The sequence below is a fragment of the Prinia subflava genome, chromosome 11, assembly GCF_021018805.1.
Source record: "Prinia subflava isolate CZ2003 ecotype Zambia chromosome 11, Cam_Psub_1.2, whole genome shotgun sequence".
In the NCBI taxonomy this organism is placed as follows: Eukaryota; Metazoa; Chordata; class Aves; order Passeriformes; family Cisticolidae; genus Prinia; species Prinia subflava.
Window position 1 is genome coordinate 14,582,001 of NC_086257.1, and position 24,571 is coordinate 14,606,571.

At 45.4% G+C, this 24,571-nt stretch overlaps 1 protein-coding gene across 3 annotated transcripts in view; it reads right to left on the reverse strand.

Annotated features, from left to right (window-relative positions):
- Positions 1-719: 719 nt before the first annotated feature.
- The window catches only part of CCDC50 (coiled-coil domain containing 50), a 41,766-nt gene continuing 17,914 nt past the window's right edge, over positions 720-24,571 (reverse strand). The window contains exons 3-12 of one of the 3 annotated variants that reach the window (XM_063408767.1): positions 24,311-24,440; positions 19,837-19,927; positions 17,056-17,173; positions 12,733-13,422; positions 11,107-11,213; positions 10,472-10,516; positions 9,819-9,923; positions 8,832-8,911; positions 7,705-7,802; positions 720-6,709 (exon numbers count right to left, since the gene is read on the reverse strand). In XM_063408767.1, coding sequence (XP_063264837.1) covers positions 6,690-6,709; positions 7,705-7,802; positions 8,832-8,911; positions 9,819-9,923; positions 10,472-10,516; positions 11,107-11,213; positions 12,733-13,422; positions 17,056-17,173; positions 19,837-19,927; positions 24,311-24,440 — 1,484 coding nt within the window. In that variant the 3' untranslated portion in view covers positions 720-6,689. Of the gene's footprint in view, positions 6,710-7,704; positions 7,803-8,831; positions 8,912-9,818; positions 9,924-10,471; positions 10,517-11,106; positions 11,214-12,732; positions 13,423-17,055; positions 17,174-19,836; positions 19,928-24,310; positions 24,441-24,571 lie in introns of those variants that run through there. The other 2 variants (XM_063408769.1, XM_063408768.1) reach the window with 2 other exon arrangements.

Here is a 24,571-nt window from a genome sequence, read left to right on the forward strand (position 1 = left end):
TTCAGAGAAAACAGGCTGACCCAGTCACTCCAGACAGGAGGCTGCAATAGGCTGTAAGATGGCAGAGCTCTTGGCACTCCCAAGAGTCCTGTTTTTACAGCTAGGCTCTTCCCCTGCCAGCCACGTGTGTTTTGCTGACTCCTGCTTCCCCAGGGACTCTGAGATCCACCTGGTGGAAGGTAAAGATGACATTAAGGCACTCGGAAGCACTGGGGTAGTGGTGTGACACAGACTCTAATCCACCCCAAAAGTGAACTCTGTTGGAGTCAGAGCACTCACTTGTGCAGCCCAAGCTCCTGGCCCATGGAGGAAAAGCCTGTGCACCCTGTGCTGGGGTGCCAAAGGGCTCTCTGCTCCCCTGTGCAATGCTTATTCTTGGCAAGCAGAGAGAAATGAGTAAATAAGCATTTAAGAAAGGTCTAGAGTCTGCATGCAAGATGCAGAATTTCTATTTTGTAACCTCCTCTTTATTTCAGCATGTTCAGTCACAAACTGAGTTTATGACTTGACAGTGGGGTCAGGTCTGCTCCTGTCTGAGCTGCACATGGCTGCATCCTCAGCTGATGCCTTTGAAGACAGCAGTCAGTCCCAGGGCATTTGTCATTTTTCCTTCCTGCATTCTGTCCCACCACTGTAGGTACATGTTGTTTGAGGGAATCTTCAAGCAGGCTTTTTGCAAACTTAAAAGCTATGTTAATGAAATAAGGAAAAGCATCCTATCCTTGCAAATAATCATACTGCTTTATTTTTCAGTATCACAGTCTCAGGAAATGAAACAGTCCAGATCTTTTCCAAGATATTACATAGCCTTTTTTCCATCTGTCTGTCAACAAAATAATCAAATTAAATACAAATTTGTTTGTTTGCTACATCTATTACAGTGGAAGAACATAATTGTTGGTAGAAGCAGCTAAGTTTCAGGAACAAAGAGTGGAACAAAGTCTTATTTTCCCCTGCTTTTGTGTAATCCACTTAGGTTTCCAGAAAAGCACACAGAGGGACAGAAGGAAATGGTGAATAACAAAATACGGCCATTTATTTAACAAAATGGAGCAAGGCAATGTTCCCTTTACATTCGATGAGTATGAAGCAAAACATGCTACACACACACACACAGACATGATACTTTGGTTAAATGCCATTCAGAAGTTCTATGCCAAACCTGGTAAAATTATAGTGAACAGTCAAAATAAAACCAAGAATAGGCTTGCATAGACAGATTATTGTCAGTGTGCAATTCATATTTAAGGATTAGCTGTTACAATGCAGGATACACTTGCAGCGCTGAGGAATTTAAGTCTTCTGACTAATCCACCTGATTGCATGGCTAATATTTAGATTCAACAGACTGAAAGTTTACCCTGAAGAGCTAAATGAGACAACTGCAGTTATTATCTGAGGCAATTAACGATATTGCAGTGCACAGATGCAGCTGGAGACAGACCATGGAGTCTACTTAGAGTGAACACTGATACAGTGGAACTTGTTTACCATGAAGTAGAAAATACTCATTTGTGTGTGCCACTGTCCTGTCTGGGACTCTCCTGAAGAGCCCAAACTGCCCAGCTAAGCCTTGCCCTGTGCTACTGATGGGGAGGAGGTGGCTGATAGTATCTCCAGCCCAGAAGCTGAGGCTTGGGCAGCTCCTGAACATGAAACCCATGTCCCACTGCCTGTCCTGGGCAGGGCAGTCCAAGTGGCACCTGTGTGCAGCACAGCCAGCATCTCCTCAGCAGTGCTGCACAGCCACAAACCTGCTGGAGTGCAGCAGACTGGGATCTCTGCAGGTTTATGCCTGTCCCCTGCAACAAAAAGAAGACAAGCTGCCCACGGTGTGCTCCATGCAAGGGACTATGTCCCACACCCACCTCCCAAAGCAACTGCAAAACTGAGCCCTGAACACCTTGGGAGAGTGGGGCAAAACCAACTGTCCACTGGCTGGGGACAGCTAAAGAGCAAACCTCAGGCACCACCACGCTGCTGCAGCAGGACTGTCCTGGCACAGGACAGCAGCGAGCTCAGGCGCCGTCAGGCCGTGCTGGGAGCTGTGCTCCAGCTCCTGTGGCATCCCCACAGCCCTGCAGTGTCACTGCTGCCAGCAGGGACAGCAGAGCTGTCTGCTCAGGGGACAAACACAGGAGACTGCTCAGTGAGGGAAGCAGTGAGTTTCATGGACTGGCTGTGCTCAATCACAAGAGTGTAAACTAAGCAGGGGAATCCTCACACTGTCTCCAAGTGCTCCCCTTTATATATATATATAAATTAGCAATCCACAGTTAGTTTGCATACAGGATAATATGAATTAAAATAAAAAACTTGATAATAAAAATATATAATATACATATTGATGAACAGTAATAAACTGAATGAAAATGCTAGAATGTAACAGTGGCTGAAATTTGGCACAAAATAAAGATACAGAGGTCTAGCACAGTAAAAATAACAACCCATATTTTTCCATAAGTAGAGAATGTTATCAATCCTGATTCAAATCCTGATAGGTGGGAATGCAGAGATATAAAAATACTGTACATACAAGATCCCTTTTATAGAGATAGAAGCAGACTGCAGCATCTGTAACTTCTATCCTTCTTCCCCAAGAGGAGAAATTCAATGATGAGAATTCATCTATCCTTTAACAGCTGACATTTCCTCACCCCACCAAGGTCAAACCCATGAAGTTCTTTAAAAAAAAAAGATGAAATCAACCTGTTGGATCTATCCCTGTGATGACAACTGCTCCTTACTGCAGGAAGCTGTACAGTCCACATTAAGACAGTGTTTGACAGCAAGGTGACTCAGGTCAGCCTGCTGAAGACATCGAGTATCCCTGTGTGTAAGGCACGATCCCTCCAGGTCACCCGACCTCTCTTCTGCAGACCATTGTGCTTTGGACGGAGGTGAGGAGGTGCTGAGAGCTCTTGCTGCTGAGATGAGCCTGCTAAGAAGGTCAGGAAGTGCCAGGACTTCAAGGAGATGAATTTTCCACATGATGCTGGATGCCTTGTTAATGCACAGAGTCAGAAAGGGATGCAGGACCTGAACAACCTGGGCAGGGGTCCCAGCAAAGGCTCCAACTAAATGCTACTAAATCCAGAGCAAACCCATTGGCAAAGCTACTGAAACTTGGCAAGAGTAAACAAGTAAAAAATCCAAGATACTTAGACATTTTCCTGTCATAGGAAAGAAATATTGCTCTGAGTGTTTCTTTATAAGATCAGCTTCATTGTGCCTCTTTCCAGGAACACGTGCACAAGGTGATGATTTTGCTTCTCACCTACTCAAGCTGCATCTTCTTGACTGAGCAGAACTGTGGCTGCTGGGCCCCAAGGAAAGTGGGTCCTTGTTCATCCATAATCTCAACTCTTGTTGACTTCAGTGGAACCATGGAAACCCTTTTCAAAAGTGGTCACTAAATACACAAGTCCAGCTGCAACCTCTGCCTAAGGAGGTCCCTAACCTGTACATGCAGAAAATGAACAATTGCTCTGCTCTTATCCCATTTACCATCTGCTTTCCTCAGCTGCCATTCCTAGCATTTCTCTCCCCCTTCTAGCAAAGCCTTAGGAACCCCCTTTTCACAAGGAGTAATAAAAGAGGAGAAACACTTACAAGGGACAGCAAATGAATAAAGGTAGGGAGAAAGAAAAAAGGATGAGGACTAAGGGAGGATACAGAGCAAAACAGCCCATAAAGCATTCAGCACCCCCAAAGGCATCCAAGGGAGCTGCAACTGCTCCTGGGATCCTTCTGCTGGGCTCTTGTCTCTTGGTGTCTTGGCCAGAGAGCTTGACTGGCCACTCAGGAGGTCCTACAGCTCCACACAGGAGGCACTGAGGTGTTCTTCAGACTCTACCCAGCTTGCAAAATAAATCTACCAGAGTTTTCCCTCACATTTCTACTCACTGCCATTGACACCACCAACTTGGATACTCCCAAGCATCCCTCCTGAATTAATAGGTTCTTAGAATGTCAGAGGGCTCAGGGTTTTCATGACTTCCCTGACTAGGTTAAGACAAAAGCTATACCAGGCAACTGCAGTGCAAGAAAGTCCATCACAGCCAGATACAGATGCCCATGGATTCATGGTTCCTAGTTGGTGATTTCCCCTTGCCTTTTGCAGAGAGTCACCAGTTTTCTGCAAGCACGGCCAGTACAAAGCTCAACCTCCTCCTGATTTGGCAGGCCTTTTCTCCATCCAGTTTTCACAAGTGCACCAGCTGGCACAAGCAGCAGTGCCTGGACTAGGGTGTTTGTAGAAAGTATTAATTCTTACAAATCCACCAGGCATCCATTTCACAACAATAATTACTCTGATGGCAATGGAAGGAAAAAGCCCAGAAGAAAAGAAAAAAAAAAAAGGCATTTTCAGCAGTAGAAATTTTGACTGTTATATAAAATACAAAAATAAATTCTTACAAAACAAAACCTTGGTAGATGAAGTTGCCACACTGGGCCAAGTTATTAAATAAGAAAGAAAAAGATAGCATCTATGTTGTTTTTTTTCTGAATGCTTTCAAACAACATGAACACTTCTGAATGGACAGAGACAGAATGAGAAGAGGGTACAAGGCAAGGACAGTAAAATCTAGCGGCTGACTGGGATATTTCCTGAGAAGCAGCAGCAAGCAAGACCTTGCAAGTCACTTAGGAGCCCATGCAGGCAGGTAAGCCACAGTCTGGAAGCAAGGGTATGCAGGTAGCAGGATTCTGCCCATACACAAAGTCCTACATGGCGAGGATTTGGTTAGGGTATCCCAGGAGCAGAGATCTATTGGGGTTTTGTGGTTCTTCACAGGTACTGAACTGCTACCAACACGCCAGTGGGGGTGGAAGTCTCTGGAGTTGTTGGTCAAGGCAAGACATGTGCCCCTGCAACTGCAAAAAGGAGTTGTGCTGTCTTCCCAGTGATTTGGCCCAGTAACTATTCTGACCAAGGACAGCAGCCAAGGTTAAAGCCTTACAGCTGTCTTGGGGCTTGAGCTGTGCACTAGAGGAGCAGCAGACAGCCACACTCTTCCTATTTCCCGGAGCTGCTCCCTCCCCACAGAGCTCCAGAGAGCTGCCAAGGCCCTTTCCTGGCAGATCAGTGGTGAGGACAAGTCCACATTTCCATGGCCCAGGCAAAGGTGTCTCCCCTCCTCTGCAGAGCCAGAGGCAGAACTGCAGCTGCCAGAGACAACTGATGGAGCAGTGAGACAGAGCCAGTGCAGGCACTGGAGTTAGCCTGCAGGGCCAAGGCAGCCAAGCTCTCTGCCATGAACTGGGCTGGCCCATGGATAATCAGCCTGCCCTGGCTGAACAGACTCTAAGACAGTGTCCAGATGTTCAGCTTTGTAGCCTAAAAACACATCTGAAAATAATGGCAAAAAGAAATATCAAAAAAACAAAAGAGTTGAAATGAGAGGAGGCCAAGGGAAAATGCTACTACTTTTGTGTAAGAGAAAAATTATTTTCAAAGAGTGGAGGGAAAACAAGCCAGGAGGGAATTACTGCATGGGAAAATCTATATAGACAACAAACCTGCAGACCCTACTGTGCCCTAGGGAGCAATGATTTTTTTATTCCTGACTGGAGCTTGCCTGGGGTGCTCGACAGAGCAGTGGAGAGGAAAAGCAGTCAGCACAGACATCATGTGGATTGTTCAGCATTCCATGTCTGGTTCAGGTTGCCTGTAACTGTAGATTTTGAATTTGATGCTCAATGTCCACACACCCCATCCTCTATCAGCCCCATGTTTATAAGACATATCCAAATTCAGAAATAAGTTACTCTACTCAAGTGCATCAACAACTGAGCTGGGAGTTACAGGAGATCCTACTTGGCTTCAGAGAAACTTCTTGGCTTCTACCACACTGAAGCTCAAAGCAGGTAACCAGAGGTCCCTTCAGACACACAGATCTGTTTGTATGAGATCTTCCCAAACCACAACTCACAGCTTCATGAACTCCCTGGCAACTCTTAAAAGTCATGCACACAAGGTCTAATTTCAGTTGAAATTGTCTTTCCTTTTAACTGTTCTATCCTATATCCTGGCGCTAAATGCCTATACACACTCTATCCAGATTGTTGGAAACCATAGAAAGAAATACAGCAGTTAAAAAAAATCTATTTCATAGGCAATTTTTGCCTCACCAGTCTCAGGTTTTGGTTTTGCTGGTATATGTTTCACAATGCTCCTTCCTTCCTGCAAACTCATACGACTGTCAGCTTGGCTCAGCTGTCCTATCCAATACAGGAAGCAACACAATTCCTCTTACAGCTCTCTTTGCTGTTATCCTAATGCAGAAAGGACTTGTACTCCTGATGTCCTGCTGCATTGCCACAATCCAACTCATTTCTTCAATTTTACTCCTTTGTACGTGCATCTCAATTTGTTCTATTTGTCAAAGCTCCAGCCAAACTTAAAAATAAAAAGAAAACCTAAAAAAAATGTATGAGGGAGCTGTTGAGCCAGCTGGTTGATTTGCACAGCTCAGTGACAGCTAGATTATACTGCACTGCTCAAGTCATCACAGATGAATAAGAAATTGAAACAAACAATTTTCCTTAATATGATGACACTTAAAGAGATGATCCTTGGAGTGGAGGGTGGGCCTCCCATCAGGTCAGGAATTGAGAAAGTTGCCTGGCAATTCCAGTAATGTTTGCTACAGAAGAGTCAGTACCAAAGCAAAGGCTAGCACAGTTTACTGCTTCCTATGGAAACCTGGAAAACAAAACAGAAAGGAAACAGTCTGTGAGGCTAAATCCTGGTGAAAAAATTACTATCTGCAGTCATATTTTACCTGTCCTGACTCTTGTCTGACTCCTAGGGTACTGGTAAAGTCAAAGGCCAAAATGGGAACTGTTTGTCATGTGACTCAAGCAAAAGGAAGGACAGAGCCACAAGACAGGGAGATGTGCACTCCTTCCAGGGTGTGAATGGTGCTGCAGCCCCATTGCACAGTCTCACTAAAGCAAACAGACGCTGTAAAGTGCCATCAACTTTCCTGCTTGCTTGATGAACACAGAACATAAGTTTACCAAACTAAATTTTGGAAAGGAAACTGTTCACATTTAAGCCTCACTAGTAGAGTTGGAAGAAATCTGAGATTGAGTTAAACTCAGACAGCCTCCTTCCTTTCCCAGAGGCTCTACAGATAACTCAGACAATGGGCATTCAGGTTTAAAACAACTGCAGGAGTGACCCTACAACACACTGCTCTGTGCCAAGTGATTTCAGGAAACAAACCACCAAAGCAGTGCTGAGATGCTACAGGAATAAAACCAGCCTGCTCTCAGGACAAGTTTCTGCCTGATCATCCCATCTGCTCGCCAGACAGGTGAGGTTCTGTCTTGTATTGGATTGTTTGAGAGTAGTGAGTCACATAAAATCCATCATAATGTTGTCTTCATGACATTTCTTTGTCATTTGCTACCTGGATTTAGAGTCATTCATCATTAAGAGATCACAGTGAACATGCAGACAGCACCTTGACAAATTCCAGGCAAACCAATTTAGTTTTTTACTCTCTAAGCCTGCAACATGCTCAGCAAATCCAACCCAAACACTGCCCAGCATCACCTGCCTGCTGGGGCATTAATTCCTATTCCCCTTCTCTATTTGCATCACTTTCAACCCCTCTGTCCCCTGCAGGCTCCCTGTGTGAGGAAAACAGCTGACAATAACCCAATGCTGGGCAGCCCTGGGGTTGGTCCTACCTTTAGGAGAGTGCTCAGGTTTGGGGATCTGGCGCAAGGGGCTGGGCTGGCTCGTGTAATACCGAGAGCGTTCAAAGTCATCCAGGAGAGGCTGTGACCTGCCAAGCACAGGGGAAAAGGAGCATTGGGGAATAGCTCAGAGGCACAACAGCGTAGCAAGAGTGACATCTCAGCTGTCTGGTCTGCTACTGTCAGTTTGAGGCAAGCCCTGCCTGGCCCAGACCTTCAGCCTGCAGAACAGCTCCTCTGAGCATAGTCCATTAGTGTCTCTGCAGTGAGAAAAGCAGAGTATTTACTGCTTGTCATGGACCTCTTTCATTTAATAATGGTTTAAGCTGTCAGAAAATGACGAATTTCCACTGTGAAGTTTGGTGCAAACTGTGAATGTTTGGTGCAAAATGACGAATTTCCACTGTAAAGTTTGGTGAGGCGTATTGAAGTGGTTAATGCTTGCACAGTTTTACCCCCAGAGTATTTTAATATGATCTCTCTCAGTCTCCACTTGCATTTGTTGTTTCTTTTGCAAGTTCAACAGAAATTTCTAGGTTCCTTTCTGGAATGGAAATCAAAGCCACTGGGGTTACTTCCAGAGTTTAGTACCTCATGAAGAGCATTGAGCCAGAGTATCAAGGGATTCAAAGCAGCACTGGCCTACAGCATGTTCCCAGTTTGGGATGAGACACCCCAAAGCACAATGCTTTTGCTTGCAAGGTGGTGTTCACATGCAGCAGTGGGAGAAGTGTACAGGGCTTAACTGGGAGCAAGGACCAAGGGAGCAGCTGTGCAAATGCCATGGTGATTATTCCTTCCTACCCAGGGATGACATGTGGTTTCACATCCCCAGAAGCTGTTTAACCCTCTCAATGTTTTCCTGGCATTTAACAAATGTCACTGCACAAGCTCATCAATGTCCATCAGCACGGGGCACGGGCACCAAGATGGACAAGTGCCACGAGCACAGCGAGTGATGCACGTCACCAAACACCTCATGAGCTCCGTGCCCCACCACCTTGCTCTCCACTGAGTCCCCTGGGGGTGGGCCAGGCTGCTCATCCCACACCTCCTCCCAAAGACTCAGCTTCTCAGCAGCTTCCCAGCTACATTCCTGCCAGCCAGCCCAAGCTCACCTTGAAGGCCTGTCACTTCTGTGTCGCTGAGCTTCAGGCCCTTCTCTTGACCTTGAGCGCGTGGACTCGCCTGCGTCAGGCTGATGGGAAGAAGGGAATCAGCTCGTCTGTGTGCCTTGCTAGACACCAGCCAGCACACTGGGACTGCCACAATTCCTCTTGCGCAGGTTTACACACAAAATTAACTACAGCCAGACATCCAAATGGCAGCATCAGGACTCATTTTCAGTAAACAAAAGCCAGCCTTGCTGAGCCAAACTCAATTTTTGTGCTCAGACATGACAGCAGTAAGGGACTGTTCCAAAGCTGGGGCTGTACACAGTCTGGGTGTAATGACTGTGCACAAGGCTGGGCTGAGCAGGAAGGACCAGCTGCAGGCACCTGTGCTCCTGCAAGCACTGAAACTCAGTAAGGAGGCTGAAAATACCAGAGCTGCCAGCATATGGCCCCAAGATTAGCACCACATCCCCTTTAGCACCTTAGCATTGCTGACCATAAAATCTGTCTTGTCTCCTCCCATGCTGGCCAGCCAAGCCTCTCTGGTGTTACTCCTACAAAAACCAGGCATGATAGACTTGGGATTTTCATTATACAGCCAGTCATGAGGCAGAGTTACAACTGAAGCAGCTGCATTGCCCTTACACAAACAGAACCAACTACTGCTTCTATTGCTGCAGTCAGGGTTTCAGCAGAGGAAAGGTCCTGCACCAGGGACTGACAGTGCTTCAGGGAGGCCACAAGGTGCTGTGACAACCAGTGCCCTCCTCCAAGGCCACAGCCCAAGGATTACCTTGCTTGAGGCTGAAGCCAAAAGCATCTAACTAAGGAGGTGGTTCCAAAAGGCTCTGGAAGCAGCTGAATAATAGACAGCAAGACCCTTGAAATGCATCACCACCTTTTGCTCTCACCATACACATTCACCTCCCTCTGGAAATGGGAACAAGGTTATAGCACCTTATCTGTGGTGCCTCCTGAAGCCTGGCATACCTTCCAATCTTGATCATGCCTCCTCTTTTCATAGGAAGACTTTTCTCTTTCCTTCTCTTTTCTTAAAGCTTTTTTCTCCTCAGCCATCAAGAGCCGAGCAATTTCCTAGAAGGGAAACACAGACTCTGTCAGACGATTTTACTGCTCTTGTGGATTTGAGTTATTCAAACCCTTTCCCATGGACAGCTGCTGTGTGGGAAGGGTGTAAATCCAGGATTTCATCCATCTGTGATCAGAAATCAAGGGACAGCGCAAAATTAAGACTGGTGACATGAAGCATGTCCAATAGCTCCCTGATTTACCAGAAAGGTTCTGCATTTGCAGAACGTTTCTTCCCTCTATCTATTCTCCTTAAAGGGGTTGGTGGTTCATCTCACAGCATCTTGGATAGTCTCCCATGGGGCTCAGTTACAAAAAATTCTCTTACAGAACCATGAACTTCCTGCCTTTATCATGGTTGCAACAGGCAGTACAACTCCCTGCTTGGCCAGGCTGAGCACATACACGAAACCCATCTGGGAGAAAATCCCACTGGAGCCCCAAGCTTCCCCTACAAGGAGAGAAATTAACAACTAGAGGCTCAGAGGAAACAAGGGCTGTTAAGCAGCTTCTACAAGTAAAGGAATTCCACAAGTATTTGACTTGTTGCTCACCTCATCTTGGGCTACTTGAGCTGCCTTCTGATCTGCTTCGTTAGCCTGGGGGGAAAAAAAGTGGGGAAGGAAAAACAGAGACAAAAAATTAACATCTCTGAATTAATCAGACTCATTAATCTACTGGGTATTGCAAGTAAGTGCCCATACAAATACACCATCATCCTCTTCAAATACACTTAGCTACCCCAATACTTACCTCACAACCCAACTCCAATCTGTCATTTCAGCTTTTCAGCTGAATTTTGCCCTCTTGTATCTGCCAGGCCACACCACAATGCATTTCCCACTTTGATGTCTCCTCTCTCAAAGATGGGCAATGGCCTGTCTCACTTGTGAGCTGCTCACACTGACTACATGCCATCTTCACCTGCCTGGAAACATCCATTTAATATCACTCTGCCTTCACAACTTTAATTTTGGGGGTTTTATTTCAAAAAATAGGTCTTATTAGTTGGAAGCCAGCTCTCACTCCATACTTGTGTGTATGGAAGACAAAAGTGACTGGCAGAATGCACAGGAGCAGGAGCTTAGTTCTTATAGTCACTCTCATATATTAAAGATTTACAAATTGAAGTTGTCCATGCTGGTTGCCTTAGTTCCTTCAGGCTGACCAGTGCATCCTCTCTCCTTACCAGGAGCTCCTCCTCCTGCAGCTTCCGAGCAATCTCTGCATCAGACAACTCTTGTTCCATTCGGGGTCCATCAAACATGCCTTGCTTCATCCCCCTCAAATTAGTGCCTGCAGAATTGAGAGAAAAAATCAACTCAACCATTCTCCAAATTCTGTGGTAAGGAGATCCCCAGCATCTCCTCAGCCACCTGCAAACTGCCCACTCCAGAGAACCAGAAATCACCACTGCACCTGCCACAGCGCTGGTGTGAGAGCACCTTTAGCTGAGGTTTCTCTGTGCACACAGCAGTATCTGACACACCCTGTCTTAGATAACAAATGCAGCTCCACAGCAGAACAGGCCATGTCCCTTGAAGCAGTCTTTGGTGACAAAGGAAATGTAATTTGTCGCTCTCTGCATTGATACAGATACAGTGGCAAAACTGGGCAGCAGAGAACAGCCCAACATTTGATATGAGCACAGCAGAGTCTGAACACTGCTGAAGCAGCATGGGCTGCAAGGGTTACCTGGGACAGGCTCACATGAATTTTCAGACAATTTCTTCCTTAGGATGACCCACGAATTTTACAATTCAATGAGAAAACAGACAAGTAAGCATTTTTGAAGTTCATATAATGTTCGGTTCTTGTTTTGAGTATAGAGTTCTGTTATTTTAAAGCTAAACCTAATTAACACCTCCCATTTCCCTAAAGAAAGTGTTTGTGTCATGAGGAAGAAGAATAATTGTCCCAGTATCTCTGGACACACATTATCTTCCTTACTCGTGTGAAGATCAGTTAGACAGCTTAAAGCATAAGCTGCCCCACACTTTGACAGACATAGATCCAAGTCTCTGAACTCCTACTTTCACTAGGTCACCCCTACTTCCACTGTGGCTTTAAAAGTAGAAAGATGGATCTGAATCTTTAAAGCCTCCAATACCCAAGTGCTTGTTGAGCAAGAACTACACAGGTACACATTTCCCAGAAAATTCCACTTGTACAGAATTTGGCAAGAATCTTACAAATAGAACCCAGCTGGATGCCCAGTGCCACTAGTGAGCTTTGCCCAAAGTGAATTAATTAAGTTGCCAGCAGGGTTTTCAATAAGAAGTGGATGAAAATTGCTAGGTTTTTTAGTGCTTAAGCAAAGTGTCCTCACTTACAGTCCTGCATCACAACACCACAAAACACAATCATAACCTAACATTCAGGGATTTGTTACTTTTTTTCCTCCTGTACAAGGAGGCCACCACACAAAATGCATAACAAAAACAAATGCTGGGTGTTGGTTGGAGTTTTTTGGGAGTGTTTCTCTGGAGATGGTGTGCTGGTTTTCTTGGTGGCAGGGGGAGAAAATTGTTTTCTTAAACAAAAGGATACCAAGGGCATCACTTTCAACAATACCTTCTTACTCATCCTCTCCAATGCCATGGAACATTAGGACACAGACCAAGAACATTAATGGATAAGAAGAATCCTGCTAAATCAGGGAGAAACCTGGGCAAGATTCCTTCCCTGTGTACACACTGCCGGTAGATACTGAGAGAAGCATCTTCAAGGAAGCCAAACATATCTCAGACACCAGTGTGGGGCACGCAAAGGTCCATCCCCACACACAGACACACCTTCCCCATCACTTGGTTACCTGGGTCTCGCTGGCAGTTTCCAACCTTCCCCTGGCTCACAGCATGAGGGGAGGGGGAGTGTTTCCTGTGTCCTGCCCTTTTGTAGGCTCTTGCCTCACCCCTCCTATGGTCATCTCTAGATTCAGCATCACAGAGTTTCTCGTCACGTGCCATCCTGTGTGACGAGTGGCCCTGCTGGTGAGATCTGTGTTTCTCAGGGTGCTGTCTGCCACGCCGATGCCAGGTCTCCTGCTCGGCCTCCAGTTCCAACTCAAGGAGGGGAAGGTGCTTTTCTCTGTCCTGCCTTGGTGGCTTTCTGCTGTGCCGTGCTTCTGTGAATCCACGCTCCGGCTCCAGGTCCAGGCTGAGGGGTCTCCTGTCCCTCTCCCTGCCAGCTGTCCTCCTCTCCCACAGCTCCCAGCTATTGCTGTGATCACAGGCACGGAGCTCGGTCTCTCTTTCCAGGTCAAGGCTGGGATGTCTCCTGGACCTTCCCTGGCTGGCTGTCCTCTGCTCCTGCTGGTGGCCACTGCTGGCCTCTCTCAGCTGAGGAGACCTTCGCTGGCCCTGGGAGTGCCCGTGTGTGGGGGCACCGCCGTGCAGAGGTGAGGGGGCTCCTCGGTGCTCTCTCTGCTGCTGCCTGCACCTGCCATGACTGTGTGCTCTGGGAGGTTCACAGATCTGCTCTCTGGGCTCACCCCAGGGCTGCTCTGAGCAATGGGGACAAACAAGGAGGGGGTTAGTGGTGCAGGGGTTAAGAGGGTTCGAGGCCAGACTCACAGCAGGGAGACGAAGGAGCTTGATACGAGGTGCTGAAAACGCAGGCAAAGCATGATGGAAGAAAGAATAGAAACAGGGACAGGTAAGGCCTGCAGGATACAAGAGGGGACACAGTGAAATGGCAGCCTGGCTAGCAGGGCAGCACAGGAGGCAACAAGGTTGGAGTAGAAAGCACAGGCCCAACCTAGAAGTGTCTGAGCACTTCCTAGACAAGGACAAGTCAATATGGAGACAAATGACTTTTACTGATGCCACTGGGGCTGAAAAACAGCCAAGAGCAGCTCATCTCCTGATGACACATCACTGCTGCAGGATCCTGAAACCACCTGGGAAAGGTTTGCAAAGAAGGGCACAAGATGCAGGAACGGTTAGGAGACAACGAGGGGTATAAGGCCAGGAAAGGCCAAGCAGAGTGGTCAGGTTGGACCTTGGTTTATAAGCACAGGTGCCTTGCCCTGGCTTCAAGCACAAGCTTTTTCATCAGCAAAAACAGTCCCACCTAACTGGGGGAAAGATCTACATAAAGCAGGAAAGAAGTAAACAGGTAGGATAGAATTTTTTTTTTTCTCTTTAAATGCAAGAACAGGATAGCTGCAGCATCCAAACATCCTTCACCACAGACTCTCATGTATCTTTTGCAGACCCATAAGTTTCAGGGCCTGCACTTAATCACTGTCTAAAAAGAATTTTCAGCTCTGAATGCAAAGATGACTGTGGATAGAAATTTTAGGGCAAAATAAGACTTCACAAAACCCAGGCTCCTGACCTCAGCACTGTAGCTAGAAAAGCTGCTTACTTGGCATTTTGGTGGGGTTGTTTCCTTGTTTATTTTCCAGAAAGCAGGTAGAAATTTTCTCTGCTTTTAGTTTCAGTAACAAACCTGAAACAGCTAGGAGTTTGCAGCAGTCTGCCTGCATACAATCTACTAATTGATTTATTTTTTTTCAACTAACCTATTTGCTAAGAAAAATCATTGCACTGAGTGAACTATTATCTCTCTACAGCAGCTTTTCAAAATGAAAAAAATGCCTTGAAGCAGAGATTGATTGGAAACAGAACTACACACACAACCCCCACCAAAAAACCCCTGCAGCAGTAGACTTTCCTCTCCTCAGCTGTCCAGAGTTTGTTTTATAGTATCTCAAAATATTTAAAATAGATTTCACTGCACATGAATTGCATTCTGTTTTAATGAATAGCTCTGTCTCACAATCTATCTAGATTTCAGAGGAAGAAAAACAAACTTCACACCAAAACTGAATGTTCCCTTCAACTCATTCTATTCAGAAAAAACTTTTTCAGAGCCAGCAAAAATAGAGCCTACAGAAAATCCACCTTCAAAACAAGTCTGTGTGACTTTTATCCAGAACAGGTGTATTTTTAAAAGTCCAAGAACTGTAATAGGAAAACTGCTGTAGTTGCTCTTTAACTGGTTGAATTTCTTCTGTTCGTTTTAGATCATTCACATGATTTACAGAAAACAAATATCCAATCAAACAATCCAAGTGACTTACTGAACAACAGAGACCAGAGCCTGAAAGCAAGAGTCAATTTTTGAACAATACTCACAAGAGCCTAAAAATTAATTCAATTTTGACATTGAGGAAAGCTCAATAAATACAAGAGCAGAGAGCAGAACACAAAAGAGCAAAGCCTGGCTGTGCTGGGAAAGGATTGCTGCAGGTAACACAACTGTGCCAGACAACCCAAGAAGAAGATTTGCTTTTGGGGTATCTCAGCGTGATTAACTCATCAGCAGGTGCTGGTTCCTGTGGCACCTTCCACAGGGGCCATGTAAACACTCCACAGACCCTGGTGTTACTCTCTGAAGCAGCAAGTGACTGAGTGTATATAAAAATGTTTTTCATGGCACAGACATTTCTGGGAGGAACTCTGCCTTTTCTCGTGTTTATTTTTCCACTTTTAAAGAGCTCAGATTGCTTTGGAGCAATAGGCCTAATCCACATTCCTCCTGGATGTGAATTCATTTTACCTCAGTCTTAAACAACACAAAAAAGCCCCAGAAACACACCCCAACCCCACCAAAACAAGAGAAACTTAAAGGAAGGGCTTTTTATTTGTGTCAATTCACAATTAATGAGGAGAATACAAACCAAGGCTGCTGAAGCATAATAAAATGGTGCTCAGGTAATTAAGAGTTTCAGAACATCAAGCTAGATGATCCAGGCATAAAAATCCACTCCAGTCCTTTATAACTTTTAAAAGGTGCAGATCAAGAGCAGCACTGCTACAAGCGGTCAGGCAAACACCTCCTACCTCACCTTCAAAATTATGGATTACTGTGGTGAGAATACTTAGACCCACAAGATATCCTGCTCTCCAAATGCACACCACAGTCTTAATTCAGGAAGTCACAGGCCTTGTCAGCTGATTTGTTACAAAAAATCCATCCTGTCGTAGCATGTCTGCATGCACACTGTTACCTGTGCTACATTTCTCCAGCCTTCTCCCACTGAAAACTGAAAACCTGAAGTGTGGGTTGGCCATAAGACTCCAAGATCATTTTTTCCCAGCTCTGTACATGTAGCAGGACTCATGATCATGAAGTTTCCACTTGGTTACTGTTTTGCACTTTTGAACTTGGTGCTTTGTGCTTTCTTAGCTATCTTTGAACTTCTTCCAAATTGAAACTAAAATACTTTGTGTAAGTTCAGATAAAAGACTTTAAAACTGCCAATGGCATTAGTGTTAAAATGAGAAATGAGGTTTGATCTTCATCTTCACAATCTGTTAATCAAAAGCAACCCATCTTCCCCACCACATTTTTGAAGAAAGAACACAGGAACCACCACCAGTGCACAGCAAAGCCATCCCCAGATTGCTCCATAATTAAACACACCCTGATTCTCTCCTCCCAGTTTAAAGAAGGTCTGTATTCAATCACAGAAGCTGACCAAAAAGAAGCAATAGAGCACTGTGGATCAAATCATTTCCAGTCCCAGATGATAATCACAGCAGAGACATTCTGTAGAGATGACCTTGTTCTTCAGTAAGTCATTCAAGGCAGTTGTGCTAATTTTACAGCTTGGGTACATACCTGCAAGGAGCTATTTTTGAAACCCATCTCCATGAACCAGCATTAATTCCTTCATGCAGCCGTGCCAGCATCACAAATGAGAACATGGAACCGTCTCTCTTCAAATGCAAGCGTGGAATTTCACCAGCATTTCTCCTCCACACCCTTGGTGTCACACAGCAGTAACTGCCTTATCAGCCACTGTCTTTTTCCACAAGCACTTTTAAAACGTGTGTGGCTGTACTTGCACATATACACACCACACTCCCTATCCCTGTCATTTAGACCACCTTCAAGGACAATAAAACCATTAAATTGTCTTCTCTGTTTGTTTTTTTCTTTGTTAACTGAATACTTCCTGATTATAAATACTGAATACTTCCTGATTCTGACCCCAGAAACTGATGTAATGCTACAGTGATAAATGAAGGACTGTAGCATAAAGGGAGTTTCCTAAACAGTTGTCAGACCACAGGTTTACACCTACACTGCCACGATCCTGACCTTTTATTTTGCAGAAACATACCTCCATCTTCTGCATAATAGCTCTCTTCATAGCCTGTGTGTCCCTGGGAGTCTGGGTAGTGCTTCTTGCGCTTTTTTTCTTCCTGCAGTTCTTTCTGTTGTAGGAGACGGGCAATATCCTGCAGAGATGGAAGAAAATAGATAATAAATCACCATTAAAATATCTCCACATTCTTTTAGTCAAATTCTTTATTCAATTATTAAAATCCTTGCTAAAAAAGTTTAATTTTTCAGACACGGCAACAACAGTTACTCAGATTCAACCTCTGGGCTGGATGAGGCTTTCAAATTATTGGGTCACACAAGGGACCATGTCAGCAACCAGTATTCAACCTCACCCAGGCCCAGTGCTGAGATTCCAACACCATGGCAAAATCACAGGTTCCTGCTCCCATTGCACACAAGCCTGCTAAGCCCTAATGGCCAAAGTAGGGCAGCCAGGACTGCATGTGCAACCTCAGGCTTTCAACAAGGATTTGGAAGTCATATCCACTCACAGGAGTGGGCTGGATCTCCCCCCTGCACTCTGCCAGGGAAAGAAAAACACAGAGGCAAAGACTGTCCAGCTAAAGGCACTTCTGACTGGAAGGAGTTCCCAGAGCAAACTGTGAACTCACTTCACACTTGCTGTAATTTTCAGGGACTGCAGGATGCCAGGCACAGAAATGCATCAGTTTGACAGACAGAGACTTGAAGCAAAAGAAAATCGAAAGGACATTAGGAAGAGCAAACTAGGCACAAGGCAGGAGCACAGTGGGGACTGCAGCCGTTTGTCTTCTGTCACAGTTTTGGTAGATATGCCAAAGAGAAGAGCACTCCATTTTCCTAATTGGTTTTCCTTCGAGATGACTAATGGATCAACAAGGCCTAGGAACTGCAAACAGCTCCCTGGGGCTTGCTCCTCTGAGGCCCAGGAGCTTGTGAGTCAGTGAAGCCAGTCTGGAGCTAAGGAGCAAAGCTGGGAGATACCAGCAGGGCATGCTGCCCCTTTGGATGCTATTCATTTAAGCCTTCCTAATCCTCGGGACCTTTACAAAGCCATGCATGTCAAGTGGACACTGCAGGCAGGAAAGGCATGGCTGAAATGCAAACTAAGAGTCAACACCCTCCAGAGCCAAGCCAGCACTGGAGGACACTGGATGGTTGCTCAAGTACAAACATTATTTCAGGATTCAGGTAAGATCTGCTCTGAAACCAGCTTTGTGAAAAATCTGGGGATGCCATAGACTCCTTCCAAAAAAGAAAAAAATACATAGAAACCCCAAAACAAAACAACAACACACGAAAACAAAACAATACAAACTTCTACAAACTCCTTCCCCTGATAAGGTTAACCTTTCTAGCAAGTACAGTAAGTCTATAAATATATGAGCTAAAGCACATTATCTCCAGGACTGAGACAGCTCAGGACTTGCAAATCCACACAAACCACTTCTTACAAACAGGATTCATAAGCAGACAGGCTTAGTGCTTCATTTAAAAACCCTGCACTCCAGAAAGGAGCTGCCTCAGTTCTCAGCTACACTTCAGCCACATTTGGGAACTTCCCACGTACCAGCAGGAAGAGATAGAATATTTATGACTTCTCCTTGCTTTAAGCTACAGTCAGCTGAAGCCTGCTCCCAACTGCACAAGATGGTCAGCAGGCAGGTTTGACAGGCTGCAAGGACCTGACATCAGACCACTGACATCTCTGCAGTTCTCTACATAAAGCAGGAAGGAAAGGTGCAATTCCACAAGTCAACATTAGTTTTGCATCTCCTTCACATTCCTGATAAAAATATGACATATTACTACCTCTTAAGCACAAGTCCTGTAGCCAAAGTGTTCCTCCCACCCTGTAACCACAAGCTCTTCTTGGAGGCCAAGCCCTTCATATCTGTCTGGGCAGCCTTTCAGTACTTGCTTGGAATTAATGGTGGAAGAAGAAAATGAATTCTTGTAAAAAAACCTGGTACATCTGTAAGGTAAGGGCAGATTTATATTTCAGGCTCTTCCAGGAAATACAGCCTTGTGTTCAAGCTCTTCCTATACAGAGAATGCCACCAGGTGCCTCTTGAACATCTTGAGACAACTCAGGCTTCTCAGAAAACCATCTGAAATCAAAAATGGAGACACACTCCAGGCTCCCACAGGTGTTCCTCTACTCTGTGGGTTTCTTGAAAACTCAATCTGACAGGCTGATCCACTGAGGTGACCAACAAGCAAAATCCTTTGTACACTGTGAACAAACCACACCACCCACTCTCAAGCAAAAGCAGCAGAGAAACATTCTGAAATCCCAATAGGAATCTGCTAGCTAGAAACTGTAACAGGGTGTTCAGGCTGTGAAAGACTAAATTGAAGAACAGAGAAGCCAGAAACAGATGGCTGGGCTGAGAGTCCTGCTGAAATCTTTGCATCAAAGAAATCATGGCCCAGGATTCTCCCAAGAGCATACCTGTCTTCTTGCATTTGAGAAAGCAAGCAGGTCTCAGAGTGTATAAACAATTACAACTTCCTTCAGCATGGCAATAAACACCTCAGCAAGACTTACTTATTACTTGCCCTCTTCATTAGCAAGGCCACTGGCATCAACAACCCTTATGACCCTGGAGTGTGAGGACTATGAGTGTATCTTATTCCTGTAACAGGACTCCCCAAAATCTCTGTGCATACAGAGATCTGTCAGGACAAGGACTGCCACCATGCAAGCCAACTCCTGTAGCTACTGGCTAAGAAATGTCTGCCCTGAAAGGGCTGCTACAAATAGCCCTGCCATCCCTGCAGCTCTAAAGGTTACCTCGTCTTTTTCCTCTTGCCTGCGGCGCTCCTCCGCTTCAAACGCGAGCTTCACTTGGATTTCCTGAGCAATCTCGCAGTCCTGTCGTTCCCTAGAAGGCAAGGAGACAGGGATTATAGACAGCTGAAGTCACAGGCATCAGTCAGCTTGAAGAAAGGGATAAAAGAGCTAAAAAAAAATCCACCTGATTTACATAAAAGCATTGTTACTCAGCGTTAGTGAAGAGCTATGAATCCTCACCAGGGACCAGGACTCCCTGTACTTACTGGTGGCCAAATTTAGAAAATACTTCCCAAAACATCCACAAAGTACAAAGGAAAAGAGATTTATGGGCAGATTGCTAAGAAAAGAGACAGGTACCACAAAATAGGGCAGCCCAAGGTAGTGCTCAGGAGTCTGCAAACAACCTCATTCTGCAGGATTTTTGTACATGTGGTATCAAAGCAGGGGTTCAGGGGTATGGCTGATGCAGGCATTTCTGGGAAGTGGTTTTCACGTGTAAGCCAAGGAGAAGGAAGTGCAGGAATATGGTACATAGGCTAAATGGAGGCTGCAGGTGGCAGTTCAGTAGTGAATGAGAAATGCCACTGAGGTGGGACAACACACAAAACCAGTGCCAAGAGGCAAGGGAGCAACATGATTCAAAACAAGGGGGAAGAAGTCACTGCCAGTGCCACTGAGGATGCAGGAACACAGGATTGCATTAACTGGGGACAAGGAGAGATCAGAGCAATTGAGACATGAGAGGTTTGGCTGTGCAGACAGATCAGGAAGGCTGAACAGCATCTACAAGAACAGTGCCACACTCAGCAGCATGCTCTGATGTCCAGCAAACAGGCTGGAACAATGGCCAAGGATTCCTCAGGGCAATTCAGAAATGGGCTGGGGGATTTGAAAAGAAAGACTGAAAGCTCTCTCTCTCAGCACTGTCGAGATTGACCTAAAGAGCAGCTCTAAAGAGGTCAGAAAAATCAATCCCCACAATCACAACTACTGAAAGGCAATGCAAAGGAGGAGAACAGATAGGAGCAGCAACAAGCAGAGCCTGCCTAGAATACAATCTTTTGAAGAATACACTGACAATGATAAGACAGGTGTTGACAAGACTACCAAGAGTGGAAGACAAGCAAATAACTGAGCAAACTGAGCTATGTCAAACCTGTGCTATGTGAGCTAGAGAAACTAGTTCTAGGTTTGAGCAAGAATCTGGGCATAAATGACCTAGTGAATCTGGAGGCAAAGGACTGGGAGAGAATCTAGGACATGAGAAGAGGAAGTTAAAAGTGTTTTAAGTGCAGACAAGCACTTTTTGTTGCAAAACCAAGAAATGTGGCATGGCTGGAGCAGCCAGTGGCACAACAGAGCCTTCTTTTACAGAAAGTGAAAAAGGAGAGAAGCAGAAGGGTTGGATATGTGGCAAGGGTGGAGAGGAAGGACATTGCAACAAGAGGGTTTAGAGGACAGATGTCACTAAGAAACAACTCATTTGTCATACGCAAGAAAGGCACACACAGCAGGAAGGAAAAGAAGATGATTTCTCTCAACAGCTCCTAGGAAGCAGACCTGCAATCAGGCTGGAGTTATCAATAGGTTAAATATCTTATGACATCAGTTTCTTTCACCCAGGTAATAAAACCTGGCAATTTTAGCATGTGCCTCTGTGTGTTTCATTTGACTCTGGGGACAGATGTGTTCAAAGCCACAGGAGTTCACACAGCAGCCCATCTAGTTCTTGAGCCTGCTTTTTAAAAAGGGACCTTGGCAAACCTGGCACCAGCAGAGAACCACAGCTCCCAGCAAAACAATAGCTGAAAAAGCAAATCCTAGGGAGCAGGCTGACAGTGAGCCTGGTAGTGGATCCTTTACAACCCCAGGCTCTGAGGACATGAAACCAGGTAGAAAATAAGTTAGAAAGGTCAGACACATTGAGGCATTGCACGTCTCCAGTTCCCCTGGCACCTGTGAGCAGAGCGAAGGTGCCAAGTTCATCAGCACAAACTGGCTTGCTAAATGCTTAAAATACATCCTATTGCAGACAAACAGGACAGGAAAACAACCAATCATCTTTCACAGCCAAGGCAACAAGGTCATTGCCTCTCAGTTAGCAGTAATGAACACCAGAAGGTAATTAAATACTGAGACTTGATTAGTTAGTCAACATAAACTAATGTATTAACTTGTGTAAGCATAAGAAAATAGATTCAAGAGCTTTGACAGCTCTTCTTGTCCTTCAGTTTCCTTAGTGTGAGCTCCAGTGCCCATCAGACCCCAGAAATCAGCAAGAGCAACATAAACATCACCATTCCTGAACATCCCACTCATGTGCCCGTCACTCCTGGGCAGCCAGGAGTGTTAAGAATGCTGGGAAAACTCTACATCAGCTTATTAAAAAAAGAAAAAAAATTAAAGTTTGTGTGATCAGAAAGCTCCCTCCTATTCACAGTGACTGCGGCTATTAGTTGTTGCCAGATGAGGAGGAAAAAAGGGAATGTTTAAGGGAACTGTTCAAAGGAACTGTTCGCATCAGTGCAACAGCACTATCACAGCACTGGGAGCAAAAGAGGGAAAGAACATATTTTCACACTATTTTATTTTAGTAATCTTGCTACTATGCTTAGCAGTGTGCAGGCTGCTCAGCTAGATGTGAGAGATGCTTTTAAAGAAAAACAAAAATCAGGTTTGATGCTTCCCTGAATTCTTAAAAAGAAATGTTTCTATTCGCTCATTTACCTTTACAAAGTCTTTCTGGGAGAAATTAGGATTTGAAAGAGAAAAGAAAGCAAATAAATTTGAAGAGCTGTTCTGTTTCCTGTTTCTAAAGACCCCTTAGCTCTGCCCTCTTACTCCTCCCATCGCCTTGTAGTGTCAAACTGTCCTAGATGACACAGAAAGCAACAACAGCAGGGATTATTTTGTTGCCAGAACATGCTACTTTTGGATGAGGAAGAGACAGTGGGAACGTACAAAGAATTAAGGAAGAAAAAGATCCAATTACAAAAGAATGCCTCCAACTTCTTTTACTATTCTTGCAGAAGAGCTCCTGCTCTCAGACGCAGAACTGCTGCTGACATAACATTTTACATCAGCAGTTCTGCCTTGCTTTGGCTGACAAAGTTCGTAAATCCCATTTTACAGAGTCTACAACAGGAAAATTGTTTGCAGCTCCCAGCAAGAGGAATCATGTCTGCCATACAAAATCAATTTTTACATTGTCATTTACTCACTCACATCTCTAATTGGTAATAAAGACAAAACTATTGAAAAAAAGCACAGACTTGAGAGATACATATGTACATAAGGTCTGTCCCAGTGTGCTGGGAACATTGAAAACAGAGGCTGATCTGTCATGCCCCAGCTTCAAAGCTTTCATGAGCTGCTGCTTTGAAGCCAGTCCTGTATCTCCCACATCTGCCACACAGAGCTCCTCTGCTCTGTCACTGGTCCTGTCAGATGAGCCACCCAGGCTCTGTGATCCAGCACCAACTGCCCCTGGTGGGTGTTATCCCAGAGCCCAACGAAAGCCAGGAGGCAGCACAGCTGCTGGGAGATGCATCCTGCCTCGCAGACCCTGCATTTGCAGGGACCCCCATCCAGCCACCTCTCAGGAGTGGGATCTGGCTGAGCCCTGTCACACGAACCATCTGTTACATCCAGTGCTCTGCAAGTCCACTCTGGACTGGGAAGCCCAGTTTGTTTTTCCCTGTGCTGCCATGTTTCCCTTCTACATCAGCTCCACAGCCGAGAGTCGTGGCACTCAGAGAGCCAAACCACAGACCACAGGGTTAAGATGTGGTGAGTGGGGACTGAGCAAACCTGCAGAGCAAACTGGATCACTCATTAAACACCCTCCCACAGCTGCTGCAGAAGTCAGCAACTGCAAGAGAAGGCCTGTCCCCCAACACTCTTCCCCATCCAGACACCCTGGAGCAGCAATTCCCCTTCCCAGGTCATTTCACACTGAATAGCTGCAAGCACAAGCAGGGGCTTTCAGCTGTCAGCACAGCAGGACACCAAAAAGCATCACACCCAGCTCCTCAAAAGCATTCATCAGGCACAGGGCAAACACACCAATAGCTGCAATTTCCACACGAGGGAGATTCCCCTGCAGCACTGGGTATTCCTATGGCAAGGTTCCTTCCCTCTCAGACTTCAGCCAGGGACAAGGTCAACACAAGTGGCCAAGTTACCCCATTTTGATAACAAACATAATGATAATGGGAAGGCTCCTTCAGATCAACAGGCAACAGTATTGAAGGTAGGATGGGCTCCAGGAACACCTGCTCCCACCCTGTTCTCATTCCTCTGTGCCAGAGCCTGGCATTAATACTTTAACAGCAATGGAAAGCCAAAGTAAAAAAGAAACAAAAGCAAAAGGCTGATGAGCCCCACACACTGTCAACTCAAGCAGCTGATATTAGTGCTCTAACCAAATGGGATAAGCATTCCCATTCCAAGATTCCCAGCACAAACTCACAAGTCTTTCTGGTGTTTCTGGATTTGAGCACGGGCTTTCTTATCCTCCTCTTCTTGCAGTTGCTTGGCCATCTGCAAGTCATGTTTCACCAGACGATTACGCTGAACATTTGTGGCCAAGTGATGCTCAACTGGAAATAAACACAGGCAAGAACCTTCAAATCAGGCTGCAGAACTTCACTGTGTGAACAACATAAACCAAGTGGGAGGGAGATTCCAGCCCAGAAAGGAAGACAGATCTTGGCAGGGAAACACCAAGAAA